Source organism: Mesoplodon mirus (genome assembly GCF_964341445.2).
Source record: "Mesoplodon mirus genome assembly, chromosome: 4".
NCBI lineage: Eukaryota > Metazoa > Chordata > Mammalia > Artiodactyla > Ziphiidae > Mesoplodon > Mesoplodon mirus.
The window spans coordinates 166,463,297-166,485,204 of record NC_138979.1 but is presented as its reverse complement, the minus strand read 5'-3'; the positions used below and the strand labels follow the sequence as shown (position 1 = coordinate 166,485,204).

The following is a 21,908-nucleotide window of genomic DNA, read 5'->3' as shown; positions in this document are numbered from 1 at the left end:
GAAGATACCAGCAGTAATTTTCAAGTTTCTAGGATAATTTTGTTCAGGAAAAACTTATAAAAACATCCCATCAGCCAAACCTGAATAGATTATACATACCTAAGTAAGTATTATTACAAATTCCACTTAGGCTACAGTTAAGAACAAATAATAAACATCAAAATCATTTGATAGCTACCTGAAAAGCATTATGATTTGTAATACTTTATCAATTGTTAACAATTTAGTAATCATAATAGTTGTCTTTTATTGTATATTTTAATGCTTTACAAGTATCAAATTATTTAGTCTTCATATCCACCCTATAAGCTTGATATTATTGTTTCAACGTGGAGAGGCAGTGCCATTCAATGGTTAAGAGGCACACAGCCTGAATCTATGTCCTGTCTCTGTCACGAGCTTGGTGAATGACCTTGGGCAAGTTATTCAACTCCTTGTAGCCCCAACTTCCCTCTTAATAAAATGGACTTAATAATAACTCATGGAACCATCATAAAGATTAAATGTATATATTCAATATATGTAATGTGTTTATTTAATATATGTAAGAAGAAGAATGCCCGGACATAGTAAACACTATAAAAGTGTTGTTATATTATTTATACTCAAATCAAAATTATTTTTTATTTTGATGGTGTCTCTCTGCTTTTTTACTCAATTGTTTTTTATTAGTGAGAGCAGGAGCCATGCAGAGGGAGCTGTAATCTCATGGGTAGGGGGGACATTGTTATTTTATATATGCGTATATATGCACTTTGGAGATATATGTTGGATATGTGAGTTAATGGAATTAGAATATGATTGATTATACTTGCATCAAAACAGTTTTAACATGTTTTGCTGTTTGCCTAAAAATAGTTTTTCTATTGAGCATCATAGAACTTGTTGGAAAAGACTTGTGGAAATTTGGCTTTTCTCAACTTGGATGGCCTCTACACATACACCTTTTTAAGTCTAAATGCTAAGTGTTGAATTTTTTTTTTAAAACAAATGGAATGTCTTTTAGGTGTTATGAAAGATTGCTCTTAATATAAATTTTTTTCCTTAAGTTTAATTTTGTTTTAACATAGAAACAAACCAGAACAAACACTTATGTGGTTAACTTTTGAAATTTGTATTTTCTTAAAGTTCTTTTTTTTCCAATTTATTAAAGAGAGAAAAATGTAGAAAAGAATGTTTTTCTTTGCTCTATGTGAAAGTATGGTTGAAGAGCCAGTTATATGTTGTGATAAAATGTCATGTATGTAATAATGATGCAACAAGCATGTTTCTACCTTGATATTTCTTCAGAATTTGAAGAACTAGTGAACTGGTTTTAGGTATTATGTCAAAATTGTTGAGCTGATAATATAACTTTTAAATACTATTATTTCGGCAGGCAGTAAAATTTGTTTGTTTCCAAAAAAGCTGTTAGCTGTCTAAGCTCTCTAAATGTGTTAAAAAATTCCTAAAGATGGGAAAAAGTGAAACTAAGTGGAACTTGATTAGGTAGATCGGGAAGTTGTTTATATTTGAGCCCCAATGAAGTGATCTTATGATTTCAATGAATGAGCAGGTTGTAATTCCTGTGTATATTTTGTACAATTCATAATCATCTTCCTCAGCCTTTTCTTAATAGATCCTAGTAATGTCTTTCAGTTTTATATGTATTTTGGAATAATACTGATTTTCCCATGTCTTTCTTTCTAGGCACTGAAGAAACAAGAAGCTAAAGCAGAGGAGAATGAGGGAGTAATGAAAAATAAGCTAAGAGAAAGTGAAACTGAAAAGAGTAAAGTAAGATTTTGAAAATTAACATTTTAAAAGATTTTTTGAATTTTATTTAATTTATTGTTTTATACAGCAGGTTCTTATTATCTATTTAATACATATTGGCGTATATATGTTAATCCCAATCTCCCAATTCATCCCACGACCACCACCCCTGTCATTTTCCCCACTTGGTGTCCATACGTTTGTTCTCTACATCTGTGTCTCAATTTCTGCCCTGCAAACCAGTTCATCTGCACCATTTTTCTAGGTTCCACATATATGCGTTAATATATGATATTTGTTTTTCTCTTTCTGACTTACTTCACTCTGTATGACAGTCTATAGATCCATCCACGTCTCTACAAATGACCCAATTTCGTTCCTTTTTATGGCTGAATAATATTCCATTGTATATACGTACCACATATTCTTTATCCATTGGTCTGTCGATGGGCATTTAGGTTGCTTCCATGACCTGGCAATCGTAAATAGTGCTGCAACGAACACTGTGGTGCATGTGTCTTTTTGAATTATGGTTTTCTCTGGGTATATGCCCAGTAGTGGGATTACTGGGTCATATGGTAATTCTATTTTTAGTTAATTTTAGGAAACCTCCATACCGTTCTCCATAGTGGCTGTATCAATTTACATTCCCACCAACAGTGCAAGAGGGTCCCCTTTTCTCCACATCCTCTCCAGCATTTGTTGTTTGTAGATTTTCTATGATGCCCATTCTAAATGGTGTGGGGTGATACCTCATTGTAGTTTTGATTTGTATTTCTCTAATAATTGGTGATGTTGAGCAGCTTTTCATGTGCTTCTTGGCCATCTGTATTTCTTCTTTGGAGAAATGTCTATTTAGGTCTTCTGCCCATTTTTTGATTGTGTTGTTTGTTTTTTTAATATTGAGCTGCATGAGCAGTTTATATATTTTGGAGGTTAATCCTTTGTCCATTGCTTCATTTGCAAATATTTTGTCCCATTCTGAGGTTTATCTTTTCATCTTGTTTGTAGTTTCCTTTGCTTTGCAAAAGCTTTGAAGTTTCATTAGGTCCCATTTGTTTATTTTTGTTTTTATTTCCATTACTCTAGGAAGTGGATCAAAAAAGATCTTGCTGTGATTTATGTCAGAGAGTGTTCTTCCTATGGTTTCCTCTAAGAGTTTTATAGTGTCCGGTCTTACATTTAGGTCTTTAATCCATTTTGAGTTTATTTTTTATATGGTGTTAGGGAATGTTCTAATTTCATTCTTTTACATGCAGCTGTCCAGTTCTCCCAGCACCACTTACTGAACAGGGCTGTCTTTTCTCCATTGTATATCCTTGCCTCCTTTGTCATAGATTAGTTGACCATAGGTGCGTGGGTTTATCTGTGGGCTTCCTATCCTGTTCTACTGAACTATATTTCTGTTTTTGTGCCAGTACCATATTGTCTTGATTATTGTAGCTTGGTAGTATAGTGAAATCAGGGAGTATGACTCCTCCAGCTCCGTTTTTTTCCCTCAAGACTGCTTTGGCTATTCAGCGTCTTTTGTGTCTCCAAACAAATTTTAAGATTTTTTGTTCTAGTTCTGTAAAAAATGCCACTGGTAATTTGATAGGGATTGCATTGAAACTGTAGATTGCTTTGGGTAGTATAGTCATTTTCACAATATTGATTCTTCCAATCCAAGAACACGGTATATCTCTCCATCTGTTTGTGTCATCTTTCATCAGTGTCTTATAGTTTTTTGAGTACAGGTCTTTTACCTCCTTTAGTAGGTTTATTCCTAGGTATTTTATTCTTTTTGTTGCAATGGTGAATGGGATTGTTTCCTTAATTTCTCTTTCTGATCTTTCATTGTTAGTGTATAGGAATGCAAGAGATTTCTGTGCATTAATTTTGTATCCTGCAACTTTACCACATTCATTGCTTAGCTCTAGTAGTTTTCTGGTAGCATCTTTAGGACTCTCTATGTATAGTATCATGTCATCTGCAAACAGTGACAGTTTTACTTCTTCTTTTCTGATTTGTATTCCTTTTATTTCTTTTTCTTCTCTGATTGCCATGGTGGCCAGGACTTCCAAAACTATATTAAATAATTGTGGTGAGAGTGGACATCGTTGTCTTTTTCCTGATCTTAGAGGAAGTGCTTTCAGTTTTTCACCATTGATGATGTTTGCTATGGGTTTGTCGTATATGGTCTTTATTATGTTGAGGTAGGTTCCCTCTATGCCCACTTTCTGGAGAGTTTTTTATCATAAGTGGGTGTTAAATTTTGTCAAAAGCTTTTTCTGAATCTATTGAGATGATTATATGGTTTTTATTCTTCAGTTTGTTAATATGGTGTATCACATTGATTGATTTGTGTATATTGAAGAATCCTTGCATCCCTGGGATATATTCCACTTGATCATGGTGTATGATCTTTCAATGTGTTTGTTAGTATTTTGTTGAGTATTTTTGCATTGATGTTCATCAGTGATATCGGTCTGTAACTTTCTTTTTTTTTAGTATCTTTGTCTGGTTTTAGTATCAGGATGGTGGTGGCCTCATAGAATGAGTTTGGGAGAGTTCCTTCCTCTGAAATTTTTTGGAAGAGTTTGAGAAGGATGGGTGTTAGCTCTTCTCTAAATGTTCGACAGAATTCACCTGTGAAGCCATCTGGTCCTGCACTTTTGTTTGTTGGAAGATTTTTAATCACAGTTTCAATTTTATTACTTGTCATTGGTCTGTTCATATTTTCTATTTCTTCCTGGTTCAGTCTTGAAAGGTTATACCTTTCTAAGAATTCATCCATTTCTTCCAGGTTGTCCATTTTTTTGTCATAGAGTTGCTTGGAGTAGTCTCTTATGATGCTTTGTATTTCTGCAGTGTCTGTTGTAACTTCTCCTTTTTCATGTCTCATTTTACTGATTTGAGTCCTCTCCCTCTTTTTCTTGATGAGTCTGGCTAAAGGTTTATCAATTTTGTTTATCTTCTCAAAAGACCAGCTTTTAGTTTTATTGATCTTTGCTATTGTTTTCTTTGTTTCTGTTTCATTTATTTCTGCTGTGATCTTTATGATTTCTTTCCTTCTACTAACTTTGGGTTTTGTTTGTTCGTCTTTCTCTAGTTCCTTTAGGTGTAAGGTTAGATTGTTTATTTGAGATGTTTCTTGTGTCTTGAGGTAGGCTTGTATAGGTGTAAACTTCCCTCTTAGAACTGCTTTTGCTGCATCCCATAGGATTTGGATCGTCATGTTTTCATTGTAATTTGTCTCTAGGTATTTTTGGATTTCCTCTTTGATTTCTTCAGTGATCTCTTGGTTATTTAGTATCGTATTGTTTAGCCTCCATGTGTTTGTGTTTTTTACTTTTTTTTCCCCCTGTAATTGATTTCTAATCTCATAGTGTTGTGGTTGTAAAAGGAGCTTGATATGATTTCAGTTTTCTTAAATTTACCACGGCTTGATTTGTGACCCAAGATGTGATCTGTCCTGGAGAATGTTCTGTGTGCACTTGAGAAGAAAGTGTAATCTGCTGTTTTTGGATGGAATGTCCTATAAATATCAATTAAATTTATCAGGTCTATTGTGTCATTTAAAGCTTGTGTTTCCTTATGAATTTTCTGTGTGGATGACCTATCCATTGGTGTAAGTGAGGTGTTAAAGTCCTCCACTGTTATTGTGTTACTGTCAATTTCCTCTTTTATAGCTGTTAGCAGTTGCCTTATGTATTGAGGTGCTCCTATGTTGGGTGTATATATATTTATAATTATTATATCTTCTTCTTTGATCCCTTGATCATTATGTAGTGTCCTTCCTTGTCTCTTGTTGCATTCTTTATTTTAAAGTCTATTTTATCTGATATGATTATTGCTACTCCAGCTTTCTTTTGATTTCCATTTGCATGGAATATCTTTTTCCATCTCCTCACTTTCATTCTGTATGTGTCCCTAGGTCTGAAGTGGGTCTCCTGTAGACAGCATATATATGGGTCTTGTTTTTGTATCCTTTCAGTGAGCCTGTGTCTTTTGGTTGGGGCATTTAATCCATTCATGTTTAAGGTAATTATCGATATGTATGTTCCTATTACCATTTTCTTAATTGTTATGGGTTTGTTTTTGTAGGACCTTTTCTTCTCTTGTGTTTCCCACTTAGAGAAGTTCCTTTAGCATTTGTTGTAGAGCTGGTTTGGTGGTGCTGAATTCTCTTAGCTTTTGCTTGTCTGTAAAGCTTTTGATTTCTCTGTCAAATCTGAATGAGATCCTTGCTGGGTAGAGTAATCTTGGTTGTAGGTTCTTCCCTTTCTTCACTGTAAATATATCATGCCGCTCCCTTCTGGCTTGTAGAGTTTCTGCTGGGAAATCAGCTGTTAATCTTATGGGAGTTCCGTTGTATGTTGCCATTTTTCCCTTGTTGCTTTCAGTAATTTTTCTCTGTCTTTAATTTTTGTCAATTTGATTATTATGTGTCTTGGCGTGTTTCTCCTTGGATTTATTCTACCTGGGACTCTCTGTGCTTTGTGGACTTGGGTGGCTCTTTCCTTTCCCATGTTAGCGAAGTTTTTGACTATAATCTCTTTAGATATTTTATTGGGTCCTTTCTGTGTCTCTCTTCTCCTTCTGGGACCCCTATAATGTGAATGTTGTTGCATTTAATGTTGTCCCAGAGATCTCTTATGCTGTCTGCATTTCTTTTCGTTCTTTTTTCTTTATTCTGTTCCGTGGCAGTGAATTCTACCATTCTGTCTTCCAGGTCACTTATCTGTTCTTCTGCCTCCATTTTACTGCTATTGATTCCTTCAATTGTAGTTTTCATTTCAGTTATTGTGTTGTTCATCTCTGTTGATTGTTCTTTAATTCTTCTAGATCTTTGTTAAACATTTCTTGCATCCTCTTGATCTTTGCCTCCATTCTTTTTCTGAGGTCCTGGATCACCTTCACTATCATTATTCTGAATTCTTTTTCTGAAAGGTTGCTTATCTCCACTTCATTTAGTTGTTTTTCTGGGGTTTTATCTTGTTCCTTCATCTGGTACAGAGTACTCTGCCTTTTCTTCTTGTCTATCTTTCTGTGAATGTGGTTTTCCTTCCACAGGGTCAGAATTGTAGTTCTTCTTGCTTCTGCTGTCTCCGCTTTGAAAATTAACTTTTAAAGAGTAATGCTGTTTGGGGCCAGTGAAATTCATTGAGTACCTTGGAAAGTGTCCCTGAGGTTATTTCTTAGAGTGCAGTAAAGCCTTTATGTTTTGATGTGGAGTCACTTGGCTTGAGGGCTCTGCCACTCTCTGCTACTTGCTCTTGGAAACATACACAGGTAGTTCGCTACCTTGTCTCCTGGCCGCTCTCCTTTTCTAGAGGTGAATTAAACTTGACCATTCTTTGCTGGAGAACATTAAAGAGGTTGACTTTACTGTAGGGTTGGGAAAGACCTGTTGTTTAAAGATTGAATATTTTGCATCTATTCATTTTTGTTATAGAAGATAGGAACAGTTACCAGCCTAGTTCCGAAAAATCCTCTATTCTCATTAAATATTAAGTATCTTTGATATGAATTCATATCTGTGAGGCTATAGAGCGTAGCATTTTAGAGCTAGAAAGTAACTCAGAGGCCAAACAACTCTCTTCAGTTTGCAAATGAGTAGATTAAAGGCCAAGCCCAAGGTAATGAATGATAAAGTAAAAATTTGCTTCTGATATAATGTTCTTTACTCCGTATTGCCTTTTCTATCTACCCTTACCTCCTTTATTTTATTTCACCAACCTATGTAAAGTTGCATGATGCATCCATGCTGCCTTTACAGTGGTAAGCAAGGTACATCAGGTCATCAAGTTTACTCTTTGGGAGTTGTAAATGCTGATATTACCCAGGAAACATGACCAGTATGGACCCTGGTAGATTTTGAAACCATGTTGACTTCAGTGCCATTTCTTCCCTTTTTATTTATTTATAGAAATAAGAGAACAGGTCAGATAATATTTTGTGTGGATTCTCTGCTTCCACATGTAGTTTATAGTTGATTTACAGTTGGCCCTTGAACAATGGGGGCTTAGGTGCCCTGACCCTCTGTGCAGTCAGAAATCCGAGTATAACATGTAGTCAGCTCTCCGTATTTGCAGTTTCTCTCTAGCCATGGTTTCACATATGTGAATTCAATCCTATAGTACTGTAGTTTTTACGAGTGAAAAATATCCGTGTATAAGTGGACTCGTGCAGTTCAAACCCATGTTGTTCAAGGGTCAACTGTGCTTTTAAAAATATGTGATAGTTATTTTCTGAGCTGCATGCACACTTTTAAAAAACTTATATAACTGGATGAAAAAATTATTTTGAAATAATAATAGGTTCATAGGTTTTGCAAAACAAAATGTACCATTGGCCAGTTATTCTCAGTGATAACATTTTCTATAATTGCCATCCAACATCAAAACTGGGAAATTGACACTGTTGCAGTGCATAGAGCTTATGCAGGTTTCACCAGCTTTATGTGTATACTCATTTGTATGTTGAGTGTGTGTACTTCTATGCAGTTTTATCTCATGAATCTCAATCTTATTGCCGTGATAGTCAAAATACAGAACTGTTCCATCACCACAGTGTTCCCTCGTGCTACTCCTTAAGAGTCACACCTTCCACATGTACAATTTCTGAAAGACTAATGTATAGATAGTAGTTTGTTCAAATGAAATGATAATTTAGGATAACTATTATAAATCAAAGCACTTAATAACATCTTAATATAAATTTGTGATTTCACAAAACAACCTTACCCTTACAAAGTGCAAACATGTCCAGCATATGTAAGCTCTGGATTTTTAACAAAAGTGTCCCATCTGTAGGGGAGGAAAAATAATTTTCCCTTTACCCTTCTAGGTTCTTTGGCTGGTATAATAATTAAATTGACATAACACAGATTAACAGAAGAAAAACAAGTTTAATTTTGTATGTATGGGAGCCCCATAAAAATATGAGACTCAAAGACAGCCAGGCAGTTGAGGCTTATCTACCATCCTGAACTAAGGCAAGGAATAGGGGCTTGGGGCTTCAAAGGGGAGGAACACAGTTCACAGGAAGATGAGAAGAGTATATGTATGGTAAACAAATGTTTGCCCTGCCGTGCAGAGAAGTCTTTCAGATATAGAAAGTTATCTTTGGTAACAGCTCTCTTTCTGGTACAGACCTCCTTTTAAAATTTTTAAATGCAATTTAGGGGAAGGTAAAAAGCTTTTCCAGAGCCTGTTGGGTTTTGATTGCCATCAGCTCAGAATAATACTTGTGCCAAAGAGGCATATTTTGGAGTGGCATATTCTTCTCCCCTTCACATCCTGTTATATTTTTCAGCTTGAGTTAAGCTAGGCACATTGACTTTGTAGGGTATTTAGTCACCTAACTGGCACATTATCTGTGGATACTTATCTAATGGCAGTATTATTAGGGAAATTTAAAATATCTTATTCTGATTAAAATTTTTAGAAATGTTAGGAATATTGGAAACATTAGGAATATAAGAATATTAAGAATATAAAAAATAACCAATTGGATGAAATATACTTTGAGTCATTGGGTCCCTGAAATTTTTATTCTAATTTAGTTCATATGATACTACATGTAGTAATTTAAAGAAAAAACTGCTTTAGAATTTACATTAAAATGATTTAGAACTGAAGGGATCTCAGATTATCTAATATAAAATCCTTATTTTAGAGGTGACAGAAAGGAGGCCTAAGGAAAAGAGATTTAAATGGGGTCATAATTGAGATGGAACTGACTAGAGCCAAGACCTCCTGTAGTCTGGTCTGGTTCACTTTTTGTTATTTAATTACCATTATTTTAATGGGAGCATTGATACATGTTTATAGCAAGATATTTTTCCTTTTATGTTAGCTGTAAAAATCTGAAAACTTTTTCACTTTTCTCCTCTTAAACTGAGCCTGTAATAGTTTAGTTATCTTCTACCCTATTGGACATTTTTCCTTATTCTTTGTTGAAACTCTAGCTTGAACAGGAATTGGAGCTATCTCGAAGGTTATTGAATCAGTCAGAAGTCAGCAGAGAAACACTTTTGCATCAGGTAAGTCTATGCAAGCTATGATAATCTGCTTTTAAATTAAATCAGGATTGAGTCTCTTTCCCTATTAAATGTCTTTGTGAAAGGGAAAAAAACCTTAGATCTAGAAGTTTTTTTCCTTAAGGAATGTATATTAACACACATAAGCAAAAGATGAAATCCTTTCAGGAAGATTCAGAGAAAGCCAACATAAAACACCAGCCCAGGTTCCCACTGTGACAGTGTATCTTGCTGATTGCTTTTCCAGTTTAGGAATTATCTCTCTTAGCATAACCAGTGTAAAAGTGAGACTGGATGTGTAAGATAAAATTTTCCCAGGAGCTTAATTTTATTCAAGGAAACGTTAGAGAGTGAAAGAGGAACTAAAATACATAAAACAGACCTTGCATGTTCAAGTTACTTTGAATGCATCACTGTCTTATATTCACATTTTCAAGATGCTACCTGCTTCCTTTTAACCAGAGATAAGGCTTAATTTTAAAGCATAACATTTTGCAGCCCATTAGCCCATAATAGGAGTTTGGTGCTTCTCATATTTAAAGTTCAGTAACTTGAAATAACCATTTTATACACATTGGATAAGGGCATGTGGGTTTCTAACTACCTTTCTGCCTGTGTTTAATATAAATTGCAATTGTAACTTCCTCTGTTTTGAGGTGTGGGCTACATAACTCACTACATAATATGCTAGGTAGGCAAAGTTGTCAAACATCTTAGACGTTCAGAAGGAGTATTACGTTTTGACAGTTAATCCTGAAGCATCGGAAACACCGTAGCTCCTGTTTTACAAAATGTTTAAAAAATGTGTAATGGTTTTGTTTTGCAGCCAGTGGTCCAATGGAATTAATGTTGGCAGAGTTTAGACTTTCTTCTTGGAAGTTTATATTTGTATTCATTTCCTTCTGATTTTTTTTCTTTTAACTCTGCCTTGTAATTTCTAATCTTATCTTTTGAAATAAGAGATTTATGTGTTAAGGTTGTCATTGTGACTTTACCTGAGTCTTTCTGCCACTGCTGACTTGTTTAAAGGTCATTGTGGACATGCTTGCTAGTCTCCAGATATACGAAGATGAATAAAATGTTACCTTACCTCAAGGAGTTTATAGTTTATTCAACAGCTTTTATTGCTTATTTATTTTGAGCAGTACTTTGATATCACAGTGTGCTAAATTGTAATCATTTCATTTGACTTTACCAACCAATAGACTATGTTCACATAAAAGAAAATAAGTGAAAAATATAAAAATGTATAGTACTTAATTGGAGGTAGTTTGGGTTAATAACAGTAGAGTGGACTGAGGTGAAAATAGGGATTTAAAAAAAGTGTGGTCAAATTCTTTGTCACAGTAGACACAGAGAAGGGGAAAGAACATTCATTGTTTGTGGAAGGAATGGGAGGAATAAAGAAATGGAGCAAGAGACTGTTCCACTGTGCTTGGCATAACAAGGAGATTAACTTGGCTTCAACTTGTGCTTACAATATCCCATTGGAAGTAAATTTTTTTTCCCTAGAAAAATAATTTGTAAGTTCAGTTATTCTTTTCCTGCTTTTAAAACTGATAAAAGTTTCATTTTTGACTATGTGTATTTAGGTAGAAGAACTCCGTACACAACTCATGAAAGCAGAAGGCAATCAAAAAGGCTTAGTACATCAAGTATCTCAGATTTCCAAGCAACAGTCAAGCCATCAGGACGAACAAGAAGATGACTGGAGGTTTAGAAGAGGTATAATTCTGATTTGTAAATGTCTGGGGCTTTTTTGATCTTTCTTATATATTTCCCATTTTTAGAATCTCTTTCCTTACGTTATATTCTTTTCATCCTATTTCTTGATCTACTACAAGGTTTTCCAAGTTAATCATAATTTAGCATCCAATTTTTTTAAAACAGACTTAATTTTTTAATTTTATGTTTATAACACTATTGAGCAGAAGGTACAGAGATTTCCCATGTACCCCTGCTCCCACATGTCACAGCTTCCCCCACTATCAACACCCCTCTCCACAGTGGTACAGTTGTTATAACTGATGAACCCTACATTGACACATCATTGTCATCCAAAGTCTGTATTTTACATTAGGGTTCACTCTTGTGTGTTCTACAGGATTGGACAAACATAATGACATGTATCCACCATTATAGTATCATAGAGTAGTTTCACTGTCTTAAAAATCCTCTGTGTTTCACTATTCATCCCTCTCTCCCCTAACTTTTGGCAAGTACTGATCTTTTTATTGTTTCCATAGTTTTGCCTTTTCCATAACCTAATATGGTTGGAATCATACAGTGTGTAGCCTTTTCAGATTGGCTTCTTTTACTTAGTAATATGCCTCTAAGTTTCCTCCATGTCTTTTCATGGCTTGGTAGCTCTTAAAAAATTTTTTTTTCTTAAAGCACTGCATAATATTTCATTGTTTGGATGCACCACTGTTTATTTATCCGTTCACATACAGAAGCCCATCTTGGTTGCTTCCAAGTTTTGGCGATTATGAATACAACTGCTGTAAACTAAATGTCTGCGTGCAGATCTTTGTGTGGACGTAAGTTTTCATCTCTTTTGGATAAATACCAAAGAGTGTGATTGCTGGATTATATGGCAAGAGTACGTTTAGTTGTAAGAATCTTCCAAACTGTCTTCCAGAATGCCTGTATAATTTTTCCCTCTACCAGCAGTGAATGAGGTTTCCTGTTGTTCTGTATCCTTGTCAACATTTGAAGTTGTCAGTGTTCTGTATTTTGGCCATTCAGATAGGTTTGTAGTGGCATATCATTGTTGTTTTAATTTGGATTTCCCTGATAACATGTGGTGTGGAACATCTATTCATATGCTTATTTGCCGTATGTGTATCTTTTTTGGTGAGATATTCATTAAAGCCTTTGGCCCATTTCTTAGTATGGTTGTTTGTTTTCTTATTGTTAGTTTTAAGAGTCCTTTGTATATTTTGGATAGCAGTTCTTTATCAGATATGTCTTTGCAAATAATTTCTCACAGTCTGTGGCTTGTCTTTTCATTCTCTTGACAATGTCTTTCACAGAGCCGAAATTTTTAATGAAGTCCAACTTGTCATTTCTTTCTTTCATGGACTGTGACTTTGGTGTTGTATCTAAAAAACCATCACCAAACCCCAAATCATTCTCTTATCTTCTAAGAGTTTTATAATTTTGCATTTTACATTTAAATCTGTGATCCATTTTGAATTAATTTTTGTGAAAGGTTTAAGATCTGTGTCTAGATTCATTTTTTTGCATGTAGGTCTTCAGTTCTAGCACTGTTTGTTGAAAAACTATCTTTTCTCCATTGTATTGCCTTTGCTCCTTTGGCAAAGATCAGTTGACTGTTTTTATGTGGGCCTGCTTCTGGACTCTCTATTCTGTCCCATGTATCTACCTGACCTTTTTTTTTTTTTTTTTGCCAGTACCACACTGTTTTGTTGGATAGTGTCAGTCCTCTAATTCTTTTCTTCTCCTTCAATACTGCACTGGCTATTCTGGATTCTTTGCCATTCCATGTAACTTTAGAATCAGGTTGTCAACATACAAAAAATAACTTGCTGGGATTTTGATTGCGCTTGCATTGAATCTATTGATGAAGTTGGGAAGAACTGACATTTTGACAATATTGAATCTTTCTGTCCATGAACATGGAATATCTCTCCATTTACTTTGTTAATCTTTGATTTCTTTCATCAGAGTTTGGTAGTTTTCATCATATAGATTTATACCTAAGTAATTTTTTGTGGATGCTAATGTAAATGGTATTGTGTCTTTAATTTCAAATTTCACTTGTTTTTTGCTGATATTAGCATCCAATTTTAATGTCTTCTCTTCTTGATTTTTAAACCCATTTCTGTTGTCAGACCTGCTTATCTCATGAGTCTTTCTTTTAGAAGGAGACAGCAAGCCAGTAGTGGAATTTTTTTCAGATTCATACACACACACACACATTTTTTTTTCCAATATATGCATACAGTTAAGATTCTATCTTTGTTACTTGGAGATTGGTGATGAAATTTAATCACATTGTAGAAGTGGTTATGAACAATATGACTGGCTTTTTCTTATGTTGATTAGGAAGACTTTGTGTTTGAAAACTGTTAGAATGCTTTTTCAGGGGAGGTGTTGATTTAGGCTGTGGAATTTAATTACTCTGGATGTATTTCCTTTTTTTTTTTTTTTTTTTTTGCTGTACGCGGGCCTCTCACTGCTGTGGCCTCTCCCGTTGCGGAGCACAGGCTCCGGACACACAGGCTCCTCGGCCATGGCTCGCGGGCCCAGCCGCTCCGCGGCATGTGGGATCTTCCGGGATCGGGGCACGAACCCGTGTCCTCTGCATCGGCAGGCGGACTCTCAACCACTGCGCCACCAGGGAAGCCCCTGGATGTATTTCTTTTTGAAAGTTTGTGTTTAACAGAAATGGTGATACTGAAATTTTATAATGGTTTCTGGTAGACTATTTCAGTCTATTTAAATATTAATGCTTTTTACTCAGATGCCTAAATTACTGTAGAAACTCTTGTAAGCATCTGATGTTACAAATTCACCAGATTGCCTACACATAACTCAATATGTTGCCTAAGTTAGAATTTCCACATTGCCAGAAAATCTTCACTGGATGGCAAATTTTGACATACATATCCTAATATATTTGCATGCCATTAAGATTGCTTAAGTTTCCTGTGCTGTTGTAATTTAATCATATTTTAACATCAAATACTTTAAAATTTATTTTTAAAAGTAAAATAAGACTTCCGGGTAAGATGGCGGAAGAGTAAGACGCGGAGATCACCTTCCTCCCCACGGCTACACCAGAAATACAGCTACACGTGGAACAACTCCTACAGAACACCTACTGAACGCTGGCAGAAGACCCCAGACCTCCCAAAAAGCAAGAAACTCCCCACATACCTGGGTAGGGCAAAGCGGAGAGATCCCCACACAGAGGATCGGTGCCGAGCGGCACTCACCAGCCCGAGAGGCTTGTCTGCTCGCCCGCCGGGGCGTGCAGCACTGGAAGCTGAGGCTCGGGCTTCGGTCAGAGTGCAGAGAGAGGACTGGGGCTGGCGGCGAGAACTCAGCGTGAAGGGGGCTAATGTGCCACAGCTAGCCGGCAGGGAGTCCGGGAAAACTCTGGAGCTGCCGAAGAGGCAAGAGACTTTTTCTTCCCTCTTGGTTTCCTGGTGCGCGAGGAGAGGGGATTAAGAGCGCTGCTTAAAGGGGCTCCACAGACGGGCGCGAGTCGCGACTGAAAGCGCGGAGCCCAGTGACGGGCGTGGGACGCTGGGGCTGCTGCTGCCGCCGCCAAGAAGCCTGTGTGCGAGCGCAGGTCACTGCCCACACCGCCCTTCCGGGAGCCTGTGCAGCCCGCCACTGCCGGGGTCCCGGGATCCAGGGGCAGCTTCCCTGGGAGAACGCACGGCGCGCCTCGGGCTGGTGCAACGTCACGCCAACCTCTGCCGCTGCAGGCTCGCCCCGCACTCCATGCCCCTCCCTCCCGCCCGGCCTGAGTGAGCAAGAGTCCCTGAAGCGGCTGCTCCTTTAACCCTGTCCTGTCTGAGCGAAGAACAGACGCCCTCCGGCGACCTACACGCAGAGGCGGGGCCAAATCCAAAGCTGAGACCCAGGAGCTGTGAGAACAAAGAAGAGAAAGGGAAACCTCTCCCAGCAGCCTCAGAAGCAGCGGATTAAAGCTCCACAATCAACTTGATGTACCCTGCATCTGTGGAAATACATGAATAGACAACACATCATCCCAAATTGAGGAGCCCAGAGTCAGTGCTGTGCCTCTGAGGTGGGAGAGCCAACTTCAGGACACTGGTCCACAAGAGACCTCCCAGCTCCACATAATATCAAACGGCAAAAATCTTCCAGAGATCTCCATCTCAACACCAGCACCCAGCTTCACTCAACGACCAGCAAGCTACAGTGCTGGACACCCTATGCCAAACAACTAGCAAGACAGGAACACAACGCCACCCATTAGCAGAGAGGTGGCCTAAAATCATAAAAAGTCCGCAGACACCCCAAAACACACCACCAGACGTGGACCTGCCCACCAGAAAGACAAGATCCAGCCTCATCCACCAGAACACAGGCCCTAGTCCCCTCCACCAGGAAGCCTACACAACCCACTAAACCAACCTTAGCCACTGGGGACAGACACCAAAAACAACGGGAACTACGAACCGGCAGCCTGCAAAAAGGAGACCCCAAACACAGTAACATAAGCAAAATGAGAAGACAGAAAAACACACAGCAGGAGAAGGAGCAAGATAAAAACCCACCAGATCTAACAAATGAAGAGGTAATAGGCAGTCTACCTGAAAAAGAATTCAGAATAATGATGGTAAAGATGATCCAAGATTCTATTTCCCAGATCCAAAATCTTGGAAATAGAATAGACAAAATGCAAGAAACAGTTAACAAGGACCTAGAAGAACTAAAGATGAATCAAGCATCGATTAAAAACACAATACATGAAATAAAAAATACTCTAGATGGGATCAATAGCAGAATAACTAAGGCAGAAGAATGGATAAGTGAGGTGGAAGATAAAATAGTGGAAATAACTGATGTAGAGCAAAATAAAGAAAAAAGAATGAAAAGAACAGAGGACAGTCTCAGAGACCTCTGGGACAACATTAAACGCACCAACATTCGAATTATAGGGGTTCCAGAAGAAGAAGAGAAAAAGAAAGGGACTGAGAAAATATTTGAAGAGATTATAGTTGAAAACTTCCCTAATATGGGAAAGGAAATAGTTCATCAAGTCCAGGAGGCACAGAGAGTCCCATACAGAATAAATCCAAGGAGAAATACGCCAAGACACATATTAATCAAACTGTCAAAAATTAAACACAAAGAAATCATATTAAAAGCAGCAAGGCAAAAACAACAAATAACACACAAGGGAATCCCCATCAGGATAACAGCTGATCTCTCAGCAGAAACTCTACAAGCCAGAAGGGAGTGGCAGGACATAATTAAAGTGATGAAGGAGAAAAACCTGCAACCAAGATTACTCTACCCAGCAAGGATCTCATTCAGATTTGATGGAGAAATTAAAACGTTTACAGACAAGCAAAAGCTGAGAGAGTTCAGCACCACCAAACCAGCTTTACAACAAATGCTAAAGGAACTTCTCTAGGCAAGAAACACAACAGAAGTAAAAGACCTACAATAACGAACCCAAAACAATTAAGAAAATGGGAATAGGAACATACATATCGATAATTACCTTAAATGTAAATGGACTAAATGCTCCCACCAAAAGATACAGATTGGCTGAATGGATACAAAAACAAGACCCATATATATGCTGTCTACAAGAGACCCACTTCAGACCTAGAGACACATACAGACTGAAAGTAAGGGGATGGAAAAAGATATTCCATGCAAATGGAAACCAAAAGAAAGCTGGAGTAGCAATTCTCATATCAGACAAAATAGACTTTAAAATAAAGACTACTAGAAGAGACAAAGAAGGACACTACATAATGATCAAGGGATCGATCCAAGAAGAAGATATAACAATTGTAAATATTTATGCACCCAACATAGGAGCACCTCAATACATAAGGCAAATACTAACAGCCATAAAAGGAGAAATCGACAGTAACACAATCATAGTAGGGGACTTTAACACCCCACTTTCACCAATGGACAGATCATCCAAAATGAAAATAAATAAGGAAACACAAGCTTTAAATGATACATTAAACAAGATGGACTTAATTGATATTTATAGGACATTCCATCCAAAAACAACAGAATACACATTTTTCTCAAGTGCTCATGGAACATTCTCCAGGATAGATCATATCTTGGGTCACAACTCAAGCCTTGGTAAATTTAAGAAAATTGAAATTGTATCAAGTATCTTTTCCGACCACAATGCTATGAGACTAGATATCAATTACAGGAAAAGAGCTGTAAAAAATACAAACACATGGAGGCTAAACAATACACTACTTAATAACGAAGTGATCACTGAAGAAATCAAAGAGGAAATTAAAAAATACCTAGAAACAAATGACAATGGAGACACGACGACCCAAAACCTATGGGATGCAGCAAAAGCAGTTCTAAGAGGGAAGTTTATAGCAATACAATCCCACCTTAAGAAACAGGAAACATCTCGAATAAACAACCTAACCTTGCACCTAAAGCAATTAGAGAAAGAAGAACAAAAACATCCCAAAGTTAGCAGAAGGAAAGATATCATAAAAATCAGATCAGAAATAAATGAAAAAGAAATGAAGGAAACGATAGCAAAGATCAATAAAACTAAAAGCTGGTTCTTTGAGAAGATAAACAAAATTGATAAACCATTAGCCAGACTCATCAAGAAAAAAAGGGAGAAGACTCAAATCAATAGAATTAGAAATGAAAAAGGAGAAGTAACAACTGACACTGCAGAAATACAAAAGATCATGAGAGATTACTATAAGCAACTCTATGCCAATAATATGGACAACCTGGAAGAAATGGACAAATTCTTAGAAATGCACAACCTGCCGAGACTGAATCAGGAAGAAATAGAAAATATGAACAGACCAATCACAAGCACTGAAATTGAAACTGTGATAAAAAATCTTCCAACAAACAAAAGCCCAGGACCAGATGGCTTCACAGGCGAATTCTATCAAGCATTTAGAGAAGAGCTAACACCTATCCTTCTGAAACTCTTCCAAAATATAGCAGAGGGAGGAACACTCCCAAACTCATTCTACGAGGCCACCATCACCTTGATACCAAAACCAGACAAGGATGTCACAAAGAAAGAAAACTACAGGCCAATATCACTGATGAACATAGATGCAAAAATCCTCAACAAACTACTAGCAAACAGAATCCAACAGCACATTAAAAGGATCATACACCATGATCAAGTGGGGTTTATTCCAGGAATGCAAGGATTCTTCAATATATGCAAATCAATCAATGTGATACACCATATTAACAAATTGAAGGAGAAAAACCATATGATCATCTCAATAGATGCAGAGAAAGCTTTCGACAAAATTCAACACCCATTTATGATAAAAACCCTGCAGAAAGTAGGCATAGAGGGAACTTTCCTCAACATAATAAAGGCCATATATGACAAACCCACAGCCAGCATCGTCCTCAATGGTGAAAAACTGAAACCATTTCCACTAAGATCAGGAACAAGACAAGGTTGCCCACTCTCACCACTCTTATTCAACCTAGTTTTGGAAGTTTTAGCCACAGCAATCAGAGAAGAAAAGGAAATAAAAGGAATCCAAATTGGAAAAGAAGAAGTAAAGCTGTCACTGTTTGCAGATGACATGATACTATACATAGAGAATCCTAAAGATGCTACCAGAAAACTACTAGAGTTAATCAATGAATTTGGTAAAGTTGCAGGATACAAAATTAATGCACAGAAATCTCTGGCATTCCTATATACTGATGATGAAAAATCTGAAAGTGAAATCAAGGAAACACTCCCATTTACCATTGCAACAAAGAGAATAAAATATCTAGGAATAAACCTACCTAAGGAGACAAAAGACCTGTATGCAGAAAATTATAAGACACTGATGAAAGAAATTAAAGATGATACAAATAGATGGAGAGATGTACCATGTTCTTGGATTGGAAGAATCAACATTGTGAAAATGACTCTACTACCCAAAGCAATCTACAGATTCAATGCAATCCCTATCAAACTACCACTGGCATTTTTCACAGAACTAGAACAAAAAATTTCACAATTTGTATGGAAACACAAAAGACCCCGAATAGCCAAAGCAAGCTTGAGAACGAAAAATGGAGCTGGAGGAATCAGGCTCCCTGACTTCAGGCTATACTACAAAGCTACAGTCATCAAGACAGTATGGTACTGGCACAAAAACAGAAAGATAGATCAATGGAACAGGATAGAAAGCCCAGAGATAAACCCATGGACATATGGTCACCTTATCTTTGATAAAGGAGGCAGGAATGTACAGTGGAGAAAGGACAGTCTCTTCAATAAGTGGTGCTGGGAAAACTGGATAGGGACATGTAAAAGTATGAGATTAGATCACTCCCTAACACCATACACAAAAATAAGCTCAAAATGGATTAAAGACCTAAATGTAAGGCCAGACACTATCAAACTCTTAGAGGAAAACAGAGGCAGAACACTCTATGACATAAATCACAGCAAGATCCTTTTTGACCCACCTCCTAGAGAAATGGAAATAAAGACAAAAATAAACACATGGGACCTAATGAAACTTCAAAGCTTTTGCACAGCAAAGGAAACCATAAACAAGGCCAAAAGACAACCCTCAGAATGGGAGAAAATATTTGCAAATGAAGCAACTGACAAAGATTAATCTCCAAAATTTATAAGCAGCTCATGCAGCTCAATAGCAAAAAAACAAACAACCCAATCCAAAAATGGGCAGAAGACCTAAATAGACATTTCTCCAAAGAAGATATACAGACTGCCAACAAACACATGAAAGGATGCTCAACATCTTTACTCATTAGAGAAATGCAAATCAAAACTACAATGAGATATCATCTCACACCAGTCAGAATGGCCATCATCAAAAAATCTAGAAACAATAAATGCTGGAGAGGGTGTGGAGAAAAGGGAACACTCTTGCACTGTTGGTGGGAATGTGAATTGGTACAGCCACTATGGAGAACGGTATGGAGGTTCCTTAAAAAACTACAAATAGAACTACCATATGACCCAGCAATCCCACTACTAAGCATATACCCTGAGAAAACCATAATTCAAAAAGAGACATGTACCAAAATGTTCATCGCAGCTCTATTCACAATAGCCCGGAGATGGACACAACCTAAGTGTCCATCATCGGATGAATGGATAAAGAAGATGTGGCACATATATACAGTGGAATATTACTCAGCCATAAAAAGAAATGAAACTGAGCTATTTGTAATGAGGTGGATAGACCTAGAGTCTGTCATACAGAGTGAAGTAAGTCAGAAAGAGAAAGACAAATACCGTATGCTAACACATATATACGGAATTTAAAAAAAAAAAAATGTCATGAAGAACCTAGGGGTAAAACGGGAATAAAGACACAGACCTACTTGAGAATGGACTTGAGGATATGGGGAGGGGGAAGGGTAAGCTGTGACAAAGTGAAAGAGAGGCATGGACATATATACACTACCAAACGTAAGGTAGATAGATAGTGGGAAGCAGCCGCAGAGCACAGGGAGATGAGCTCGGTGCTTTGTGACCGCCTGGAGGGGTGGGATGGGGAGGGTGGGAGGGAGGGAGATGCATGAGGGAAGGGATGTGGGAACAGATGTATATGTATGACTGATTCACTTTGTTATAAAGCAGAATCTAATAAAAAAAAAATTTAAAAAAAAAGTAAAATATAGGGTATTAGATTATTCATCAAAATTTCATAAAGATGCATATAGGATCTCTCATTTTGTTTGGAAAAAGATTCTGTGGTACATTTGTTATATGTTTTGTTGTCTCATAAAATCTAGTTATTTTTGGTGTCTTTGAGGACTAGAAGAATCTCTCTTTTTTTTTAACTACTTCCCAGGTTAAAAAAAAAAACCCTTAAAGTTCTCTTGTCATTGTGACAGTGGACTTCTTCACCTTCTTTTAACAATTCTAGAGTTTTCATCTTTATAGAATACTTGTATTTTTTTAAAAAATTCTATATAAGAAATTACACTCATCACACTCTGCCTGCTGTTTGTTCCTCTACCCGCTGCAAAATGACTTCCACTTCTGCTTCTAAAATTGACTTTGCTTAGTTTACTAGTGGTCTTCTCTGTCAAATTCAAAGGAATCTTTCCATTACTTGCCTTACTTGACTCCTGTTTGTTTCCTCTTAGAACTCTTCCACTGACTTCATTGTTCCTACTCTTTCCTGGTTCTTCTGTCTTATTAGTTTTCAGTCTTTATATTTGAATCTTTTCCTTTTGTTTACAGTTTGCCTTTTAAATGCCTCTGTTGTCTAGAATCCTATTTATGGTTTTTCTCACTTAGTACCTCTCCTTAGGGGTTGTTATTTAATCTTATGCCTTAGCTATCACCTACAAACGATGATCCCTAAATCTAGCTCATCTCACTCTCCTAACCTTCAACACTCCAGATGGAGTTGTTCATTGG

The 21,908-nt window shown here is 36.9% G+C and overlaps 1 protein-coding gene across 3 annotated transcripts in view; it reads left to right on the top strand.

The window, feature by feature from the left end:
- CEP128 (centrosomal protein 128) overlaps positions 1 to 21,908 on the top strand; it is a 442,632-nt gene that overhangs the window by 94,144 nt on the left and 326,580 nt on the right. For all 3 annotated transcript variants that reach the window (XM_082619712.1, XM_082619711.1, XM_082619713.1), the window contains 3 exons: positions 1,690 to 1,776; positions 9,710 to 9,784; positions 11,374 to 11,506. In XM_082619712.1, the coding sequence (XP_082475838.1) occupies positions 1,690 to 1,776; positions 9,710 to 9,784; positions 11,374 to 11,506 (295 nt within the window). The remainder of the gene's footprint in view (positions 1 to 1,689; positions 1,777 to 9,709; positions 9,785 to 11,373; positions 11,507 to 21,908) is intronic.